This window comes from Vombatus ursinus, unplaced genomic scaffold (genome assembly GCF_900497805.2).
Source record: "Vombatus ursinus unplaced genomic scaffold, bare-nosed wombat genome assembly UNPS02012901.1, whole genome shotgun sequence".
NCBI classification, from domain to species: domain Eukaryota; kingdom Metazoa; phylum Chordata; class Mammalia; order Diprotodontia; family Vombatidae; genus Vombatus; species Vombatus ursinus.
This window is the reverse complement of record NW_020952679.1, coordinates 3,589,020-3,603,590: the sequence shown is the minus strand read 5'-3', so window position 1 is coordinate 3,603,590 and position 14,571 is coordinate 3,589,020. Positions and strand designations below refer to the sequence as shown.

Below are 14,571 nucleotides of genomic sequence, written 5' to 3'. Positions count from 1 at the left end.
AGTTGTGGCATATGATTGTGATGGAATACCATTGTGCTATAAGAAATGATGAAGGTCATGGCTTCAGAAAAAAAAAACATGGAGAGATCTATATGAACTGATGCAAAATAAAGTGGGAAGAACCCTGAGATCATGTACACATTAACAGCAATGTTGTAGTGATGATTAACCATGAAAGACTTGACTACTCTGATCAATACAGTCATCCAAGACAATTTCAAAAGACTCATGATGAAAAAAATGCTTTCTGTCCACCTCCACAGAAAGAATGGATGAATTCTGAATGGAAACTGAAGTATAATTTTCTTGTTTTCTTTTTTTTTCTGCTTTTTTGTAATATGGCCAATATGGAAATACGTTTTGCATGATTTCATATCTATAATTGATATCATTGTTTGCCTTCTCAGTGAGTGGGGGAGGGATGGGAGGGAATCTGGAACTCAAAATTTAAAAAGAAAATAATGTTAAAAATAAAGAAATAATAAACATAAAAAGTTAGGGGGGAAAAAGTATTATTGTCTCACTAAGGATTTAATTAGGAGGACCACAATTTAATTCATTATATGCTTCTAGTAAAAAAAAAATTCCTAGAGGCTTTTCAGCAAATTTAAGCTTTAAGAAAATAATCATTCAAGTGAACATTTTTATTAAATTAAGTCATTTGCGATCGTGAAAAAAATAAAGTTCATGACAAGCAGCACCCCCTCCACTAGTTATCATTTAGTTGTATGTGACTGCACATGAGAATTTGCATCTTTATATGCACCTAACATTTTGCATTCAAGCTCTCTGTGCTGGTGCATTACCTTCTACTAGACTGTAAGCCCCATGAAGGAGGGGACTTCTTCACTTTTTCTCCCTTTTTTCCACCCTATATTTCTAAGTCTCCCCAGTGCCTGCCATAGAACTTTATACAAAACAGGCACTTGGGAAACATTGGGCATTATAGATTGGATAACTCTCATTTTTATGCTTATTTTCCTTATTTCATACCCAGTTGAGAGTTTGTTAGAGAAGGATTAGTCAGGTGGGCCTGTGGTTAGTTTCAAGTCAAAGTTTTTAACTCTTCCAACAAAAATTAGACTTTAAAAAATGTAATAACCTTTTCCTCGGGGAACATCAAAGTGCTTTACAAATGTCGAGCCCGATTTCCCCAGTACCTAACACACCTCTAGTTATAAATCAGGTCCCTTTGCAAACTGCATTTAAGTCTTTCATGCCACCAGGACACCATTCAATGAGTTACGGAGAATATGGCCCACTCTTGCTTTAGTTCCCATTAAGAGTAGACATGTTGGGGCAAAGATGGTATGTGAATGGAGTTTTTGTCATTGAAATGGTATTTTAAGTACAGCAAGAGGACTTGGGGTTTTATTCAAGGAACCCTGCAGTCAATCCTTTTGTAAAATAAAGAGTTCTTGGGCAACGGAAATAAGCATCCTCTAATTTTTCTGGCTTGGTCCATTCTGAAGTTTGTAACTCGGGTCTCCTCGAACTTTGTCATGTGTTTTCATCATAGCCCAGGGTTCAGGAGAAGGGTTCGGGATTACACAGGGCCTCACCACCTCACTTCCGGCTCGACATGTTCCCAGTGGCTTAGAGCTTGACTCCCATCTTTGTATCCTTCTTGCAGTAGAGAAGGGTGGTGACAAAGTGGGGGTAAAATTGAACTCCATGTCCAGTAAGAGAAGCAGCATGACCCACGAAAAGAGGTGCTGGATCTGACAGGTTCAAACCCTGGCTCAGAGTGACCTTGGGCAAGTCACTTTCCCTCCTCTATAAAATGGAGAGGTTGGACTGGATGCCCTCCAAGATCCCTTCCAGTTCTGGCTATAGGATGCCACAGAGTCACTAAGCCTAGCAATACTTTACATGTAGACCAAAATTCCCCATTGAGACACCTAACTGGTCTACTTGTAACATTTCATCCTTCAGGGTTATGATAGAAGGAAGCTCCCTTACCAATGGACATGAGTAACTGATCCACAGTTAGAATCCTAGAGAGCTATTGGGGAGACTCACAGAGCAAAGCAACCCAGCCAGGACACGTCAGAGACAGGACTGGAGCCCAGGTCTTCCTGACTCCAAGGCTGGCTCTTTAGTCACAAATTATAAGGTTAAAATAAGAATTTGTTCAGAGAAAAGTCTAGGCAGACAATTTCCATATCCAAAATGGTTGGTAAATGAGGTGTTTTGCTTAGTGGAATAGTCTGTGTAATTGAAAGTTAAACATAGAGACCATGAGACACACTTACTTGTGTATGTGATAAATACAATGACAGTAGGAGACTGACTAGAGTTAGTGAGTTAGTGAGACCTAGGTTCAAATGATGGTGCCATGAAAAGTGAGCTGGATTTGCAGTTTGAGGATTCAGATTCAAATCCTAGTTCAGCTATTTACTAGCCATATGACCTTGGACAAATCACGGGAAATGTTCAAATTAGATCTGGAAGGGACTTTTGAGGAAATCCAGTTCAATTTTACAGCTGAGGAAATTGAAGCTAGGAGATGTTAAGTGACTTGCCTAGTAAATGTCAAAGGCAGGATCGGAACCGTAGTCTTCCTAACTCCTAGTCTTGTACTCTATTCACTATGATCTGGACTTCACTTTCTACATTCATAAGATGAGGATAATAATATCCTTCCTGCTTGCTTCACAGGGCTGTTATGAGACCCAAATGGCTAATATTTGTAAGGGGCTTTGCAAACCTTTCAAATGCCTACTAAAAATTCCAGCTGCTACTCTATGGACAAGGCAGCCCCTTGGGATGCCTCCAATCTGAGTTCCTTGGAGCTCCTTCTTTCCACACCATCATCAGGAGAGTCAGGGATTAAAAAGGTGGATTTTGGTCTTAGGGAGAAGAATCCCTTAGAAATGGCCAGACTATCCAGTGGCATTATTCAGTATGTCAAGGTTTCAACTCCCTGAGATATTTCATGAGTGTGGCAATTGCCTTCACCAATGCACACTGAAACCCATTTACAGTTTATAGTCCTCAAGTGTGGTCTGAGGCTCAGAGACTTTAGGTGACTTGCCCAGGGTCACACATCTAAAAGGTGTGCAAGGCAGGGCTTGAACTTAGATCTTCCTTACTCCAAGTTCAGAATCCAATGCATCATTCCCTACTTTTTCTCATTGTATGGTACTCTAAGAAAATAGTAGCTCTATGGAGGGAGATATTGGAGATTTTTATCAAAGGATAAGCTGGATGGGAGCTGGCTATGTCAGAGCAGTCTTGTTCCACATTCTTCATGCTGAGATGAAGCTTTCAAGAGAAAGCCAGAGTGGTGACTAATCCAATTTTCCATGTTCTTTTTTTTTTTTTTTTGACAAACCAGTATTGTGGAAGCAAGTGATTGAACAAGCTGGAGGAAATATCACCAAGTCATTGAACATCAGTTGTCTCTCCAAGATCACCGATGGATTCACCCAAGGACAAATAGTCCAAGTCATAAAAAGCATTCTCACTGACCGGCGAATCCGGCTGCAGAAGCAAAAGGCTCTGACAGCCGTGGAGTTCATCACGAGCTTGGCTCGGATGGACCCTGTATACAAAGAGGAGGAAGAAAGCTTTAAGGTAAGCTGAGCACAGCCAGGTCTGTGGCTTGGCCACAGAAGGTGCCCCATGCTGACCTCACCCTCTACTCTTCCATCTGGAGGGTAAGAGAGTCTTTGATCTAGAGAGCTGGGAGGGACAGAGAAAAAGGCCACTATATTTGAACTGAGAGAACTTGGGCTCCAAACCTACTTCTGCCCCCAAAGGCAAGTCCCCTAAATTCTCTGGGCTTCGGTTTCTTCAGAAGTAAGAGGCAAGGATTGACCACAATGGCCTTCCAGCTCAAAATCTGTGATTATCTAATATTCGGAGTCACTTTGACCCCACCAAACAAAGACACACCCACACTCAGATACTCACTTGCCTCCACCCTCAACCCAACTCCCCCCCCAAAACAAAACCCAACTCAAATAAAATAGAGGGACAATATTCCCAAATTCAGAAGAAATAATTGCTAATAGCACCTTAATTTTGCAAAGCACTTTATGGATATGTCATTAGATCCTCACAACAGCCCTGTGAGGTAAAAGCCTTTATTATTCCTGTTTTACAAATGAGGAAACTGAGGCTGAGTGAGGTTATGTGATTTGTGAAGGTCACACAACCAGTAAATGCCTGAGGCAGGATTAGTATCCAGGTGTTCCTGACTCCATGGCCAGCCTTCTATCCACTATGCTAACCTACCTAAAAGATGGAGCGAGCTCAGAGGAAGCCTATAACTAAGCATGTCTTACTATTCCGGGAAAGGGCATTGGGATTTCTGTTAAAGTATGTCATCTTTATAGGCAGGGGCTAGATGGTGTGGTGGATAAAGCATTAACCTTGGAGTCAGGAGGACTGGACACTAGGAAAGTTACTTAACCCCAATTACCTCAAAAATTAAAAATGTAAAGCCTATCCTCTTTGGAAGTAAGCCACAGAGATGCCATTAAAGAAATGTTTCTATGAAATGCATCCCTTTCCAACCAAAACAGAGAATCCTTTACTCCCCAGCAAGGTACTCTCCATGCTTCTGAGGAAGGGGCCATGAGGGCAGGGGTCTCACCTGGGGCAAAAACTCCCACTTCACCTCCAACTTGATTTCATTCAGTGTCAAGAACCAGGATTTTCAGGGGTGTGGGGGGGAGGGGTAACCTTTTAAATCTAACGAACTGCCAACCTCTGTCTTCCAGGGCTGTGATTAATCCAGCCCCCTCTTTGATCCTTTCCAAATTAATGAGTTCCCCCCTCACCTTTTCTTGACTAGGCATTTGCTTTTTAAACTCTTGCTTATGATATTTTAAAAAAAAACCTCTTTCCCTCATCCATTTGCATTTCTTACATGTCTTTGAAGAGATTATAACTGAAAGTGCCAACCAGAGGATCCTAGAATTAGAGCTGAAAGGAACCTGAGAGGGACAGGAATAGGAATTTGTAGAGAGCCCATTCCGGGCTCATTCTGGGCCCGTTCTGGGCCAGGCACTGTGCTAAGCACTTTCCAAAGACGAGCTCATTTAATGCTCGCAGCAACCCTGGGAGGTAGGTGCTATTATTATCCCCATTTTATGCTTGAGGAAACTGAAGCAAACAGTAGTTAAGTGACTTGCCCAGGGTCCCACAGTTACTAAGAGTCTGAGGCCAGATTTGAATTCGGGTCTTCTTGACTCCAGGCCTGGTGCTTTAACCATTGGTCCACCCAACTGCCCCTCAGAAGCCATGGAGTCCAGCTCTCTCATTTTACAGAGGGGGAAACTGGGGCCAGAGAAGCAATTCATAATTGTTCAAAGTCACAAAAGTAGAGAAAGGTCAAAGGTCCTAGATTTAGAGTTGGAAGGGAATTCAGAGACCACTTAAACCAATCCCTCTCCCTCTCCCCCCCCTTTTTTTTAACAAACAGGGCAACTGAGGTTCAAAGAGTTTGAGCGACTTGCCCAAGGCTTAGCAGGTATTAGGAACAAAACTTTTGAACCCACATCCTCTTATTTAACCGATACTCGCTCCACTCCTCTACAGTGCCTGTTTCTCAGATGAGGCAGCCTTGCTGATTTCCAACGTGAAGTTGTCATGCTGCATGTCTTCACACTCTCGCTCACCCTCAGTGGGCTTGACCACTAGTACATACTAAAGAGAGATCTTAACCCGCACGGTCTGCATCTCTCTCCCAAAAAGTGGACAATTCAGAGTTCACCAGACCGTGCCAGCTCTCACAATGACTTCTTTGTCCTTACCTGTGCTCTGGGTCCAAGTGCCTTAGAAGCAGCATGCTCTATTGGGAAGAGCCCTGGGCTTAAAGCTCAGAGCCCTGGGGCTTCCTGGTCCCGACTGTGACATTAACCAGCTGTGTGGCCTTGGACAGGTCATGTCACCCCTTTGTGCCTCAGTTTCCTTATCCAAAGAACAAGACTAAATGACTTCTAAGTTTGCTTCCAGCCCTGCAAGTCTATGATCATGAGTTATGGCATGCCCCCTTCCTATTCCTCAGTTTCCCTTGATCCTGAAATGCCCTAAACAGAAATGAAGTCTCTCTTTGGGACTCCTCACAAAAAGGAAACACAGCAAATGCAAAAAAAATCCTCTGTTAATGTTCATTGAACCCTGATTCCAAATGTGCAGGTAAATGGTATGTTTGTGCCTCAGTTAGCCCCTGTTGCTGGCCTCTTCTCTCTACTTTAATGCAGCCTGGCAGCTCCCTAATCCTGTCAGGTTTTTTCCCCCAAATTAAACACCGGATCTTTTTCTTGATCAATGCATTGAATAATTGAATCATTTAATAAACCCACAATTCATTCCCTAGTGTGATGCTTGGCACTCTAACTAATTACTAAACATACTGAATAATGACTGCCACCTGCTGGCCCTGTTGCCCAGTTTGTTACCGTCCTAAACCATTGGGGGATCAGTATCGAAGATTCTCTGTTAGCAAAGCAAGATTTGGAATTCCTCTCGAAGAAAGTTGATAGTTTTCGTGTGCTGAAACAAAGTGAATCTATTCATGGCCAAGGTGGTTGTCAGACATGTCCCAAGCACACAAGAGAAATCTACGCGATGCAGAACAAGCCATTCCAGGGAAAGATCCCATCAAGTCAGACCTCAGGGGTTGTTCACATTTGGGGTCAAACTCACAGAAGCTCTGAGTTGGGGGGGAACTCGGAAGCCACATGGTCCAGTACCTGCCAGACAGAGACTCCCCTGCTCCCACATCCCTGACAAGTGACCTTTCATTCTTCACTTTGAAGAACTCTGTTAGGTAGGAGCAGCTAGGGGGCGCCATAGTGCACGGTGTGCCAAGCTTGGAGTCAGGGAGACTCATCTGCCTGCGTTCAAATCCGGCCTCAGACACTAGCTGTGGGACCCTGGGCAAGTCACTTCACCCTGCTTGCCTCAGTTTCCTCATCTGTAAAAATGAGCTGGAGAAGGGATTGGCAAACCACTACAGTATCTTTGCCAAGAAAACCCCAAATGGGGTCATGGAGAATCACACACGACTGAAACGGCTGAACAGAAACAACAAGAATATTAGGTAGGAAGAGCTCCCTGCCTGCAGAAGCAGCCCATTGCACTGTAGCTAGAAAGTCAGTGTGGTGGAGTGAGTAGAGAGCCAGGCTGACCACGTGACCCTAAGCAAGGTATTTAACCCCTTAGTGCCCCCACAGCTCCTTAAGACCATCAACTGTAGTGAAAAAAAAACCCTAGCTCTAGAGTCAGAGATCCTCATTTCAAATGCTTCCTCAGACACTCCTGTCTGACCTTGGTACAACCTGGTATGACCTTGGTATGGCTTGGTATGACCTTGGTGTGACCTGGCATGATCTTTGGTATGACCTGGTATGACCTTGCTATGATTTTGTATGATTTGGTGTGACCTGTTATGACCTTGGCATGACTTGGTATGGCCTTGATGTGACCTGGTATGACCTTGGTATGATTTGTTTTGATTTGGTATGACTTGATATGGCCTTGGTGTGACCTGGTATGACCTTGGTGTGACCTGGTATGACCTTGGTATGACTATATCTCCTAATGAGTCTCAGTCTCCTTGGTTGTCAATGACAGAGTCACAACAGAGTGTCTCTGAGGTCCCTGCCAGCTCCATGTCAGTGAGGCCCAGGGCTAAGACCCCCTCTCTCTGGTTTTAATGGCAAGGAACAAACATTCATTAAGCATTTGCCCTGGGCCAGGTACTGTGTAAGTGCTGGAGATACAAATACAAGCAAAAATAAAGACACACTCTGACCCAAGTAGCTTTCATTCTAACAGTAGAAGAAAGCATTTAATAGGGAGCTGAAAGAAGGAAGGAGAAGGAAGGTATTCATGGGAGGACATGGCTTAGAATCAGAATGCAACTGTGAGGGAAATGAAGCCTGGCCAGCCTGGGCCTGTTCCCAAAATGGAGGCCCCTGGAGGAACTCCTCAGCATGAGAACAGAACCAACATGGCCAAAGGAAATTTTAGGCGGAGTCACAATGGTGAAGTCCAGGGCTGGGAGGACAGGGAAGCCTGGCCAGCCTGGGCTTGTCTGCCCTTGCCTGCCCTTGCCTGCCCTTGCCTGCTGCAGCCTCATCTCTGTGGGCTGTGGGCATTGCTCTCCCCACCACCAGACTGGACCTCTTTCTAGCTTGTTGACCTCCCTCTTGTTCATCTCAAGTCCAGATATCCATCACCTTCGTTTCCTTTGGTCTCCTTGGTTTCAGATGGTTCCTTGTGATAAGTGAGCTAGAATTTGACGTTTTTCATCAGACAGATTAAAGCTCTAGTCCAGGCAGTGGGGCATAGGTGATAAGGAGGCAAACTTGGATCCAGGAAGAGCTGAGTTCAAGCCCTTCCCCTGACAGTATTGACTGTAGTCCCGAGCAAGCCACATCACTTCTCAAGGCTCTAGACCACTCTCAGATATTAAGTTACAGAGAAGGGGGCAACTTGCATTGGTAGAAGGAATTTCCTCACCAGTGAAATCACAGATCCATTGCCTTTATCCCCCTTTATTTTTTTAGTGGTTTTTTGGTTTTTGGGGTTTGGGGGCTTTTTTGTTTGTTTGTTTTTTAATAATCAACATTGCCCAAAGTTTTCCTCTTGTTAAGGGAACTGATGACCCCAAGAATCCTGTGTTTCTAAACTGTGTCTGTTCTATAGCAGGATGCAGTAGTGACTGGAGGAGGGGTGGAGGTGGTAGCAGGAGAAGTAGATTGGGCCAATAGCTTCCATCTCTCTATCCAGGAATGGGACATGCTGGAGGGACAGAAGGGGAGGGAGATACCTAGGCTGTGCTTATCTCCAAGTCCTGTTGCTCCAACCTTCCCAAAGTGTGAGGATGACTGCCTCTCACCCCAACCCCGATCCTTGCTCCTAGGCATCCTGATTTAGCCTTGAGTCCCAGGGACCCCTATTGCCCTTGACAAACAGAAAGTAGCTCATGCTGCCAACGTCAAAACAATGTTAGAAGGATGCCTCATTTCATCAAAGGACCATGGCTTTTGTCAATGCAGGGGTTCCATGCACCAATGAGACCACAGCTCCTCTATTTTAGTGGTCTGCCTCTGAGAATTGCCCAATTCATCACCTTCAATCCAACCCAGTGATAAGCCAGGCTTAGCTGGGCTGGTCCCTAGGCGACCAACATCTGGGGTCAAGGGGATGTAGTCCATGGCTAAACCCAACCTCAAAGCCTCTCAGTCTTGGTGGTGGGATCTGTTGGAACTTGTCTTCCATTGGCATGGCCTTGGGGAAGTCATTGTCTTTGATGTATCATCAAAAGATGACTTTAGTGGCAGGAATGATGATGATGAGGAGGAGGAGGATGGTGGTGATGATGGTGGTGATGATGGTGATGGTGACGATGATGATGAGAGCAGCTCATGTCAGTCAATAAGCATTTATTAAGCACCAACTATGTGTGGGGCACTGTGCTAGGCACTCAAGATTCAAAGAAAAGCAAAACACCAAGGAGCTCACCATCTAATGGGTTTCTCTAGCATTTTAATAATAACACTAAACAAGTAATAATCCTAACCATTTCTCCCATAGCTTCCTGTCTCTTAACCTTCTTGCTTCCACAGTCTTGGACAAATTATTTCACCTCCCTAAGACTCAGTTTCCTATTTTGTAAAATGAGGGGATGGGACTATGTGACCAGTTCTAGAACTAGAATCCTGTGATCTATGCAGTGGGTTAAGTAATGCAAGTATTATTATCCCCATTTTACGACGAAGAAAACTAAGGCTCCAAGAGATCATTCAGCCAGCAAGTGTTGTAGGTGGGATCCTCTCCCTACATTGACCGAGAATATTCCCACCCAACCATTGACCCAGATAATTTGGATCTAGGATAGTTTGAAATTGTTCTTATTCTTGTCTTTGGATTCCTAGCACTTAGCTTATGGCCTGGTACACAGTTAGTACTCAATAAATGTTTTATCTACCTCTATGGGCAAAGGACTATATTTCTGAGGAGGCAGGATTGGGAAAGCCCACATCTGGGGTCACACTCTGCTGTATATAGACTGGACCAAGGCACCATAGTCACTGGAGTTGAGGGAGCTGAAGGGACAGAAGTGAGTCTCACCCAAGAGGGTCAGATTGTCCATTTCAACTGTGTATTAGGTAGCCAGATGCAAGAAAAGGCCACAGGACGAGTCTTTATTGTACTGTTGCCTCTGTAAGTCCAGGAAACAAGTTCCTAATCAGCTAACAAAGTTTGCAACAGAAATCTAGTGAATGGGGAACTTTAGTAACTGACCCCTGACTCCCCAGCTCCCTCTGGACCCTACGCTCCCCATGCTCCATGGCTAGTTTCAGGTCAAATAAACCTTCCAGACCAGGTCTGGCAGGGTAGCGACAATGGCAACCAAGAAAGCTCTTGGCATTTTAGGCCCACTCTCCAGTGGCCACTACCCCTCTCCAACAGACATTCATCACTGGGAATTTTTATAGCAAACTCTTACGGTTTAGCCAAGAGTAGACCCCCTGTTGATTATAAGGACAATCCCCTCTCTCCTCTAATTTTTGAATGATATGGATTTTATAGTTAGACCATGTATCCACTTGGAATTCATTGAAGTATATGATCTAAGATGGTCTAAGCATAGTTTCTGCCAGTCTGCTTTCCAATTTTTCTGGAAGTTCTTTTGGAGGAATTCGTACCCCAGTAGTTTGTGTCCTCGGATTTATTGAATATTACACCACCACACTCCGTTGCTTCTGGGACTTGTTTACATACTCAGTTGATCAAAAAATACATAATAGATCTACTATGTTCCAGGCACCAGGGATACAAATACAACAAATGAAGCCATCCCTTCTGTCAAAAACCTCTATCTGTAAATTGACTGTTACGGAGGAGATTCCATGTCTAATCTCGTCTGTGAACCAATTTCCCTATGTTTTTAACCAATAGCCAGTGAGTGGGAGGAGGATGACTGGTATCGTGGCCTTATAGTTCTCTTAGATTTTGAGCCACTCTGTTTGGAGAAGAGTGTCCCTGGCTGGAGTCAGGCAATACCCAGAATGTGCAGTGGCGTCAACATGAAAATCCGTATGAGCAACCATTTGCCCTTGTCAGATGTCCAATTATCAGTGGTTCCATTGACCCTTCATAATGAATGAGAAGGATTGAAATAAGTTTTCTAAGGCTCCCTCCACAGAATGTTTGCAAAAATTTAACATTTTCTTCCTTCCTTCCTTGATTTCAGGCTTGGTACTCCAAGACCCCTTTGGGTAAGAAAAGAGCACATGCATTGTCTGGAGCTGATGAAAAGGACAAAGGAAAAGGAAAAGGAAAGGGAAAGGGAAAAGAAAAGAAAGGGAAAAAGAAGGGAAAAGAGAAAAAGTAATTCTTCATGTGTTGATCATCTTTAACTCTTTCACATTGATGTTGAGGTTGACCATTTCTCTGAAAAGAATGAATGCCCTATGATGCAGACCTAAGAAAATCCTGCCTGCTGAAAAAGCCCCAAGGAAAAAAATTCTTCAAATTATGGTTGCCCATTCATAGGACACTACAGGACCTGTATTTTTCATATTCATTCCATAAATTGACAAGCCACCACAGAATATTTTTGTCTCCTCAGTATGCTAGTCTTCCTAGGGTTTGTACACAATGAGACACACCCTTCAAGACCTTGCATTGCTTGGGCATTCCGCTTTAGTGCAGCATTGAATATTGAGCTAGAAGCTTAGTAATTAAAAGGCATCTTTGTTGGTAGGCTAATCAATATGACTTCTCTATTTCTCTATGGTGCCATTTTATTAATTTGTGCACTGTATATATATATATATCCTCTTATGCAATTAAAAAATATAATTCTTTCCTATATCCATTGATTTTGTGTGGCTAAATAAAATTTTTACACTTTAAAGGCTCCTCACCTATTTTTTTTTTATGAAACTACATGGAAAAACATTGTACAGTGGAGTATTCCTGGAATGCTGAGAGGACTCCAAATCTTGTCAGCTAAGCATTGATTGAGGAATAAAAATAATAATAATGAAACAGCGAGCAGCTAGGTGGCACAGTCAATAGAGTGTCAGGCCTGAAGTTAGGAAGACTCAGCTTCGTGAGTTCAAATCTGGCCTCAGACACTTACTAGCTGCGTGACCCTAAGCCAGTCACTTAACCTTGTTTGCCTGAGTTTCCTCATCTATGAAAAGAGCTGGAGAAGGAAATGGCAAACCCCTCCAGTATCTTTGCCAAGAAAACCCCAAATAGGGTCATGAAGAGTCAGACCTGACTGAAACGACTGAACAACAAAAATATTGAAATGAAGTCTGCCTTTTCACAGCTCCCCTGTTTATCCTGGAGAATGGAGCATCTGGAGAGGATGTGAAAGCTGATTTCAAGAGTTTGAAAGGCTGCCATGTGGAGGCCCTAGAGGCCAAAACCAAGAGCAATGGATATGGATTCAATATCGATGTTAGGAAACATTTCTCAACAATTCATGTTGTCTGAAGATGGAATGAATTCCATGGCACCATCCCACAGTCCCCATCACTATACTTCAGAGGCTGGAATCCTCCTGTCATGGGGGTTATAAGAGCCATACTTGTTCACAGGATCACGGAATCTGTGCCGAGGAAAGACCAACATTTAAAGAAGACTCATAGGCTGTCTTGTCCAGCCTGTACCCAAATGCAAGTGCCTCTTCCTCTACAACACACCCAACATAAGCATCCAGCCTTTGATGAGAAAGAACCCACTACTATCTGAGGCACTACCATCTGGTCACCTTTGAGTGGCTCTCGCTGTTAGAAGTTTTCCCTTCTGAAGAGCCCAAATTTTCTTCTCCAGCACTACCCACCAGAACTCCTGGTCTTGCCCTCCAAAGCCCAGGCTTAACAAGATTCATTCATCTTCCATGTGACAGCCCTGCAAAGTCTTGGATACAGGTCTCATGTACACACATGTGTTCTCTTCTCCATCATAAATGCCTCCAGTTCCTTCAACTTATCCTCATATGTAGTTGAGTCAATTTCAGTTGTGTCCAACTCTTCTTGACCCCATTTGGGGTTTTCTTGGCAAAGATACTGGAGTGGTTTGCCATTTCCTTCTCCAGTTCATTTGGCAGATAAGAAAACTGAGACAAATGGGGTTAAGTGACTTGCCCAGAGTCACACAGCTAGTAAGTATCTGAGGCCAGATTTAAACTCAGGAAGATGAGTCTCCCTGACTCATTCTGGCATTATATCCACCGTACCACCTAGCTGTCCTGTCCTCATATGCCATGTGTTCAAAACCCTTTCCCACCCTGATCACCTTCCACTAGATGCTTCCCAACTTAGTCATGTCCTGACTAAAACATGGCACCCAGAGCTGAGTCCAGTCCACTATATGGATGATCTGACCAGGGTAGTCCAGGATAACTGGACCATCACCTCCCTGGACACCAGTGGACCTCCCTCACTGCATGACTTTCCATTCAGGTCCAAGTTGGACTCAATGTCCTCCAATGTCCCTTTCAGTGTTGAGATTCTGTGGTTATACAGGGATAACCCACACTCTATAATACTTCAAGGTTTGCAATGTGCTCATCTAGAGTTATAAAAATGAACTTTGTGAAGCCTGCATTTTTTTTACTGGAGACGATTTGGGTAGCCACCACACCTCCACACCTTGGTCCACCCCTGGATGACTCTAGGACCAGTGAACTTGATTAGCTGCAGAAGTTCTCCCTCTTGTCTTTGTATTCCCAGGTCTGGAACCATGCCTAAAATATATTCGGTACTTAATAAAAGCTCATCAAGTGATCAGTTTGGTTACATGGTATTGGGGCTCTTAGATGATCTAGCCTCCTGCCTATAGAGATGCTGCCAGTGGCTCCTAATACGTATGGGACACACATCTCATTCTGCCACCAAATACCACCCAAACTTCATCTTCACATGTTAACCAGGATGCCTCCCACCAGGGCAGAGAGGAAAATGCCTTCATCCTAGGATTAAGGGCAGTAACTCACTGCACCAGAGACCTTGCCATCTGTGCTATGCTTTGGGTCAGTGAAGCCCAGCCCGTGTGTGCTTGGAACCTCCTAAGGAGTCTGTCCTAAAAGTCTTGTACTGCTGAGGCAGCTAGGTTGCACAGTAGGTAGAGCACTGGACTTGGAGTCAGGAAGACCTGAATTCAAATCCTACCTCAGACACCAGCTCTATGGCAAGTCCCTTCACCCCTTCCCGCCTCAGTTTCCTTCATCCACAATGGGAATGACAATAGCACCGACCTCCCATGGTTGTTGTGAGAATGAAATGAGACAATATTTGTAAAATGTTCTGCAAACCTGCAAGAGCACGCTATTATTACTGGTCCCTGATCCTGGCATCATCGAGGCAGAGCTGGAAAGGACCTCAGAGGTCATCTAATCCCACCTCTAACCCTTCATCCACAGAAAGAGAGCATTTCAATGACTCTTGAAAGTCACACAGGTAGCATGACTACTGGCAGGGCTAGGATCCCAGGACCTTTGACTCCAAATCCAGTGTTTTCCCCATTAGCTGACCTGACCCAAGTATTTGAAAGTCATTCCTTAGCTGTCCTCTCCTATCTCCATAA

General features: G+C 44.1%; 1 protein-coding gene across 1 annotated transcript in view; it reads left to right on the top strand.

The window, feature by feature from the left end:
• Positions 1-11,814, top strand: part of IQCA1 (IQ motif containing with AAA domain 1) — a 229,572-nt gene extending 217,758 nt beyond the window's left edge. The window contains exons 18-19 of the mRNA XM_027858297.1: positions 3,341-3,579; positions 11,222-11,814. Coding sequence (XP_027714098.1) covers positions 3,341-3,579; positions 11,222-11,362 — 380 coding nt within the window. The 3' untranslated portion in view covers positions 11,363-11,814. The remainder of the gene's footprint in view (positions 1-3,340; positions 3,580-11,221) is intronic.
• Positions 11,815-14,571: the final 2,757 nt, after the last annotated feature.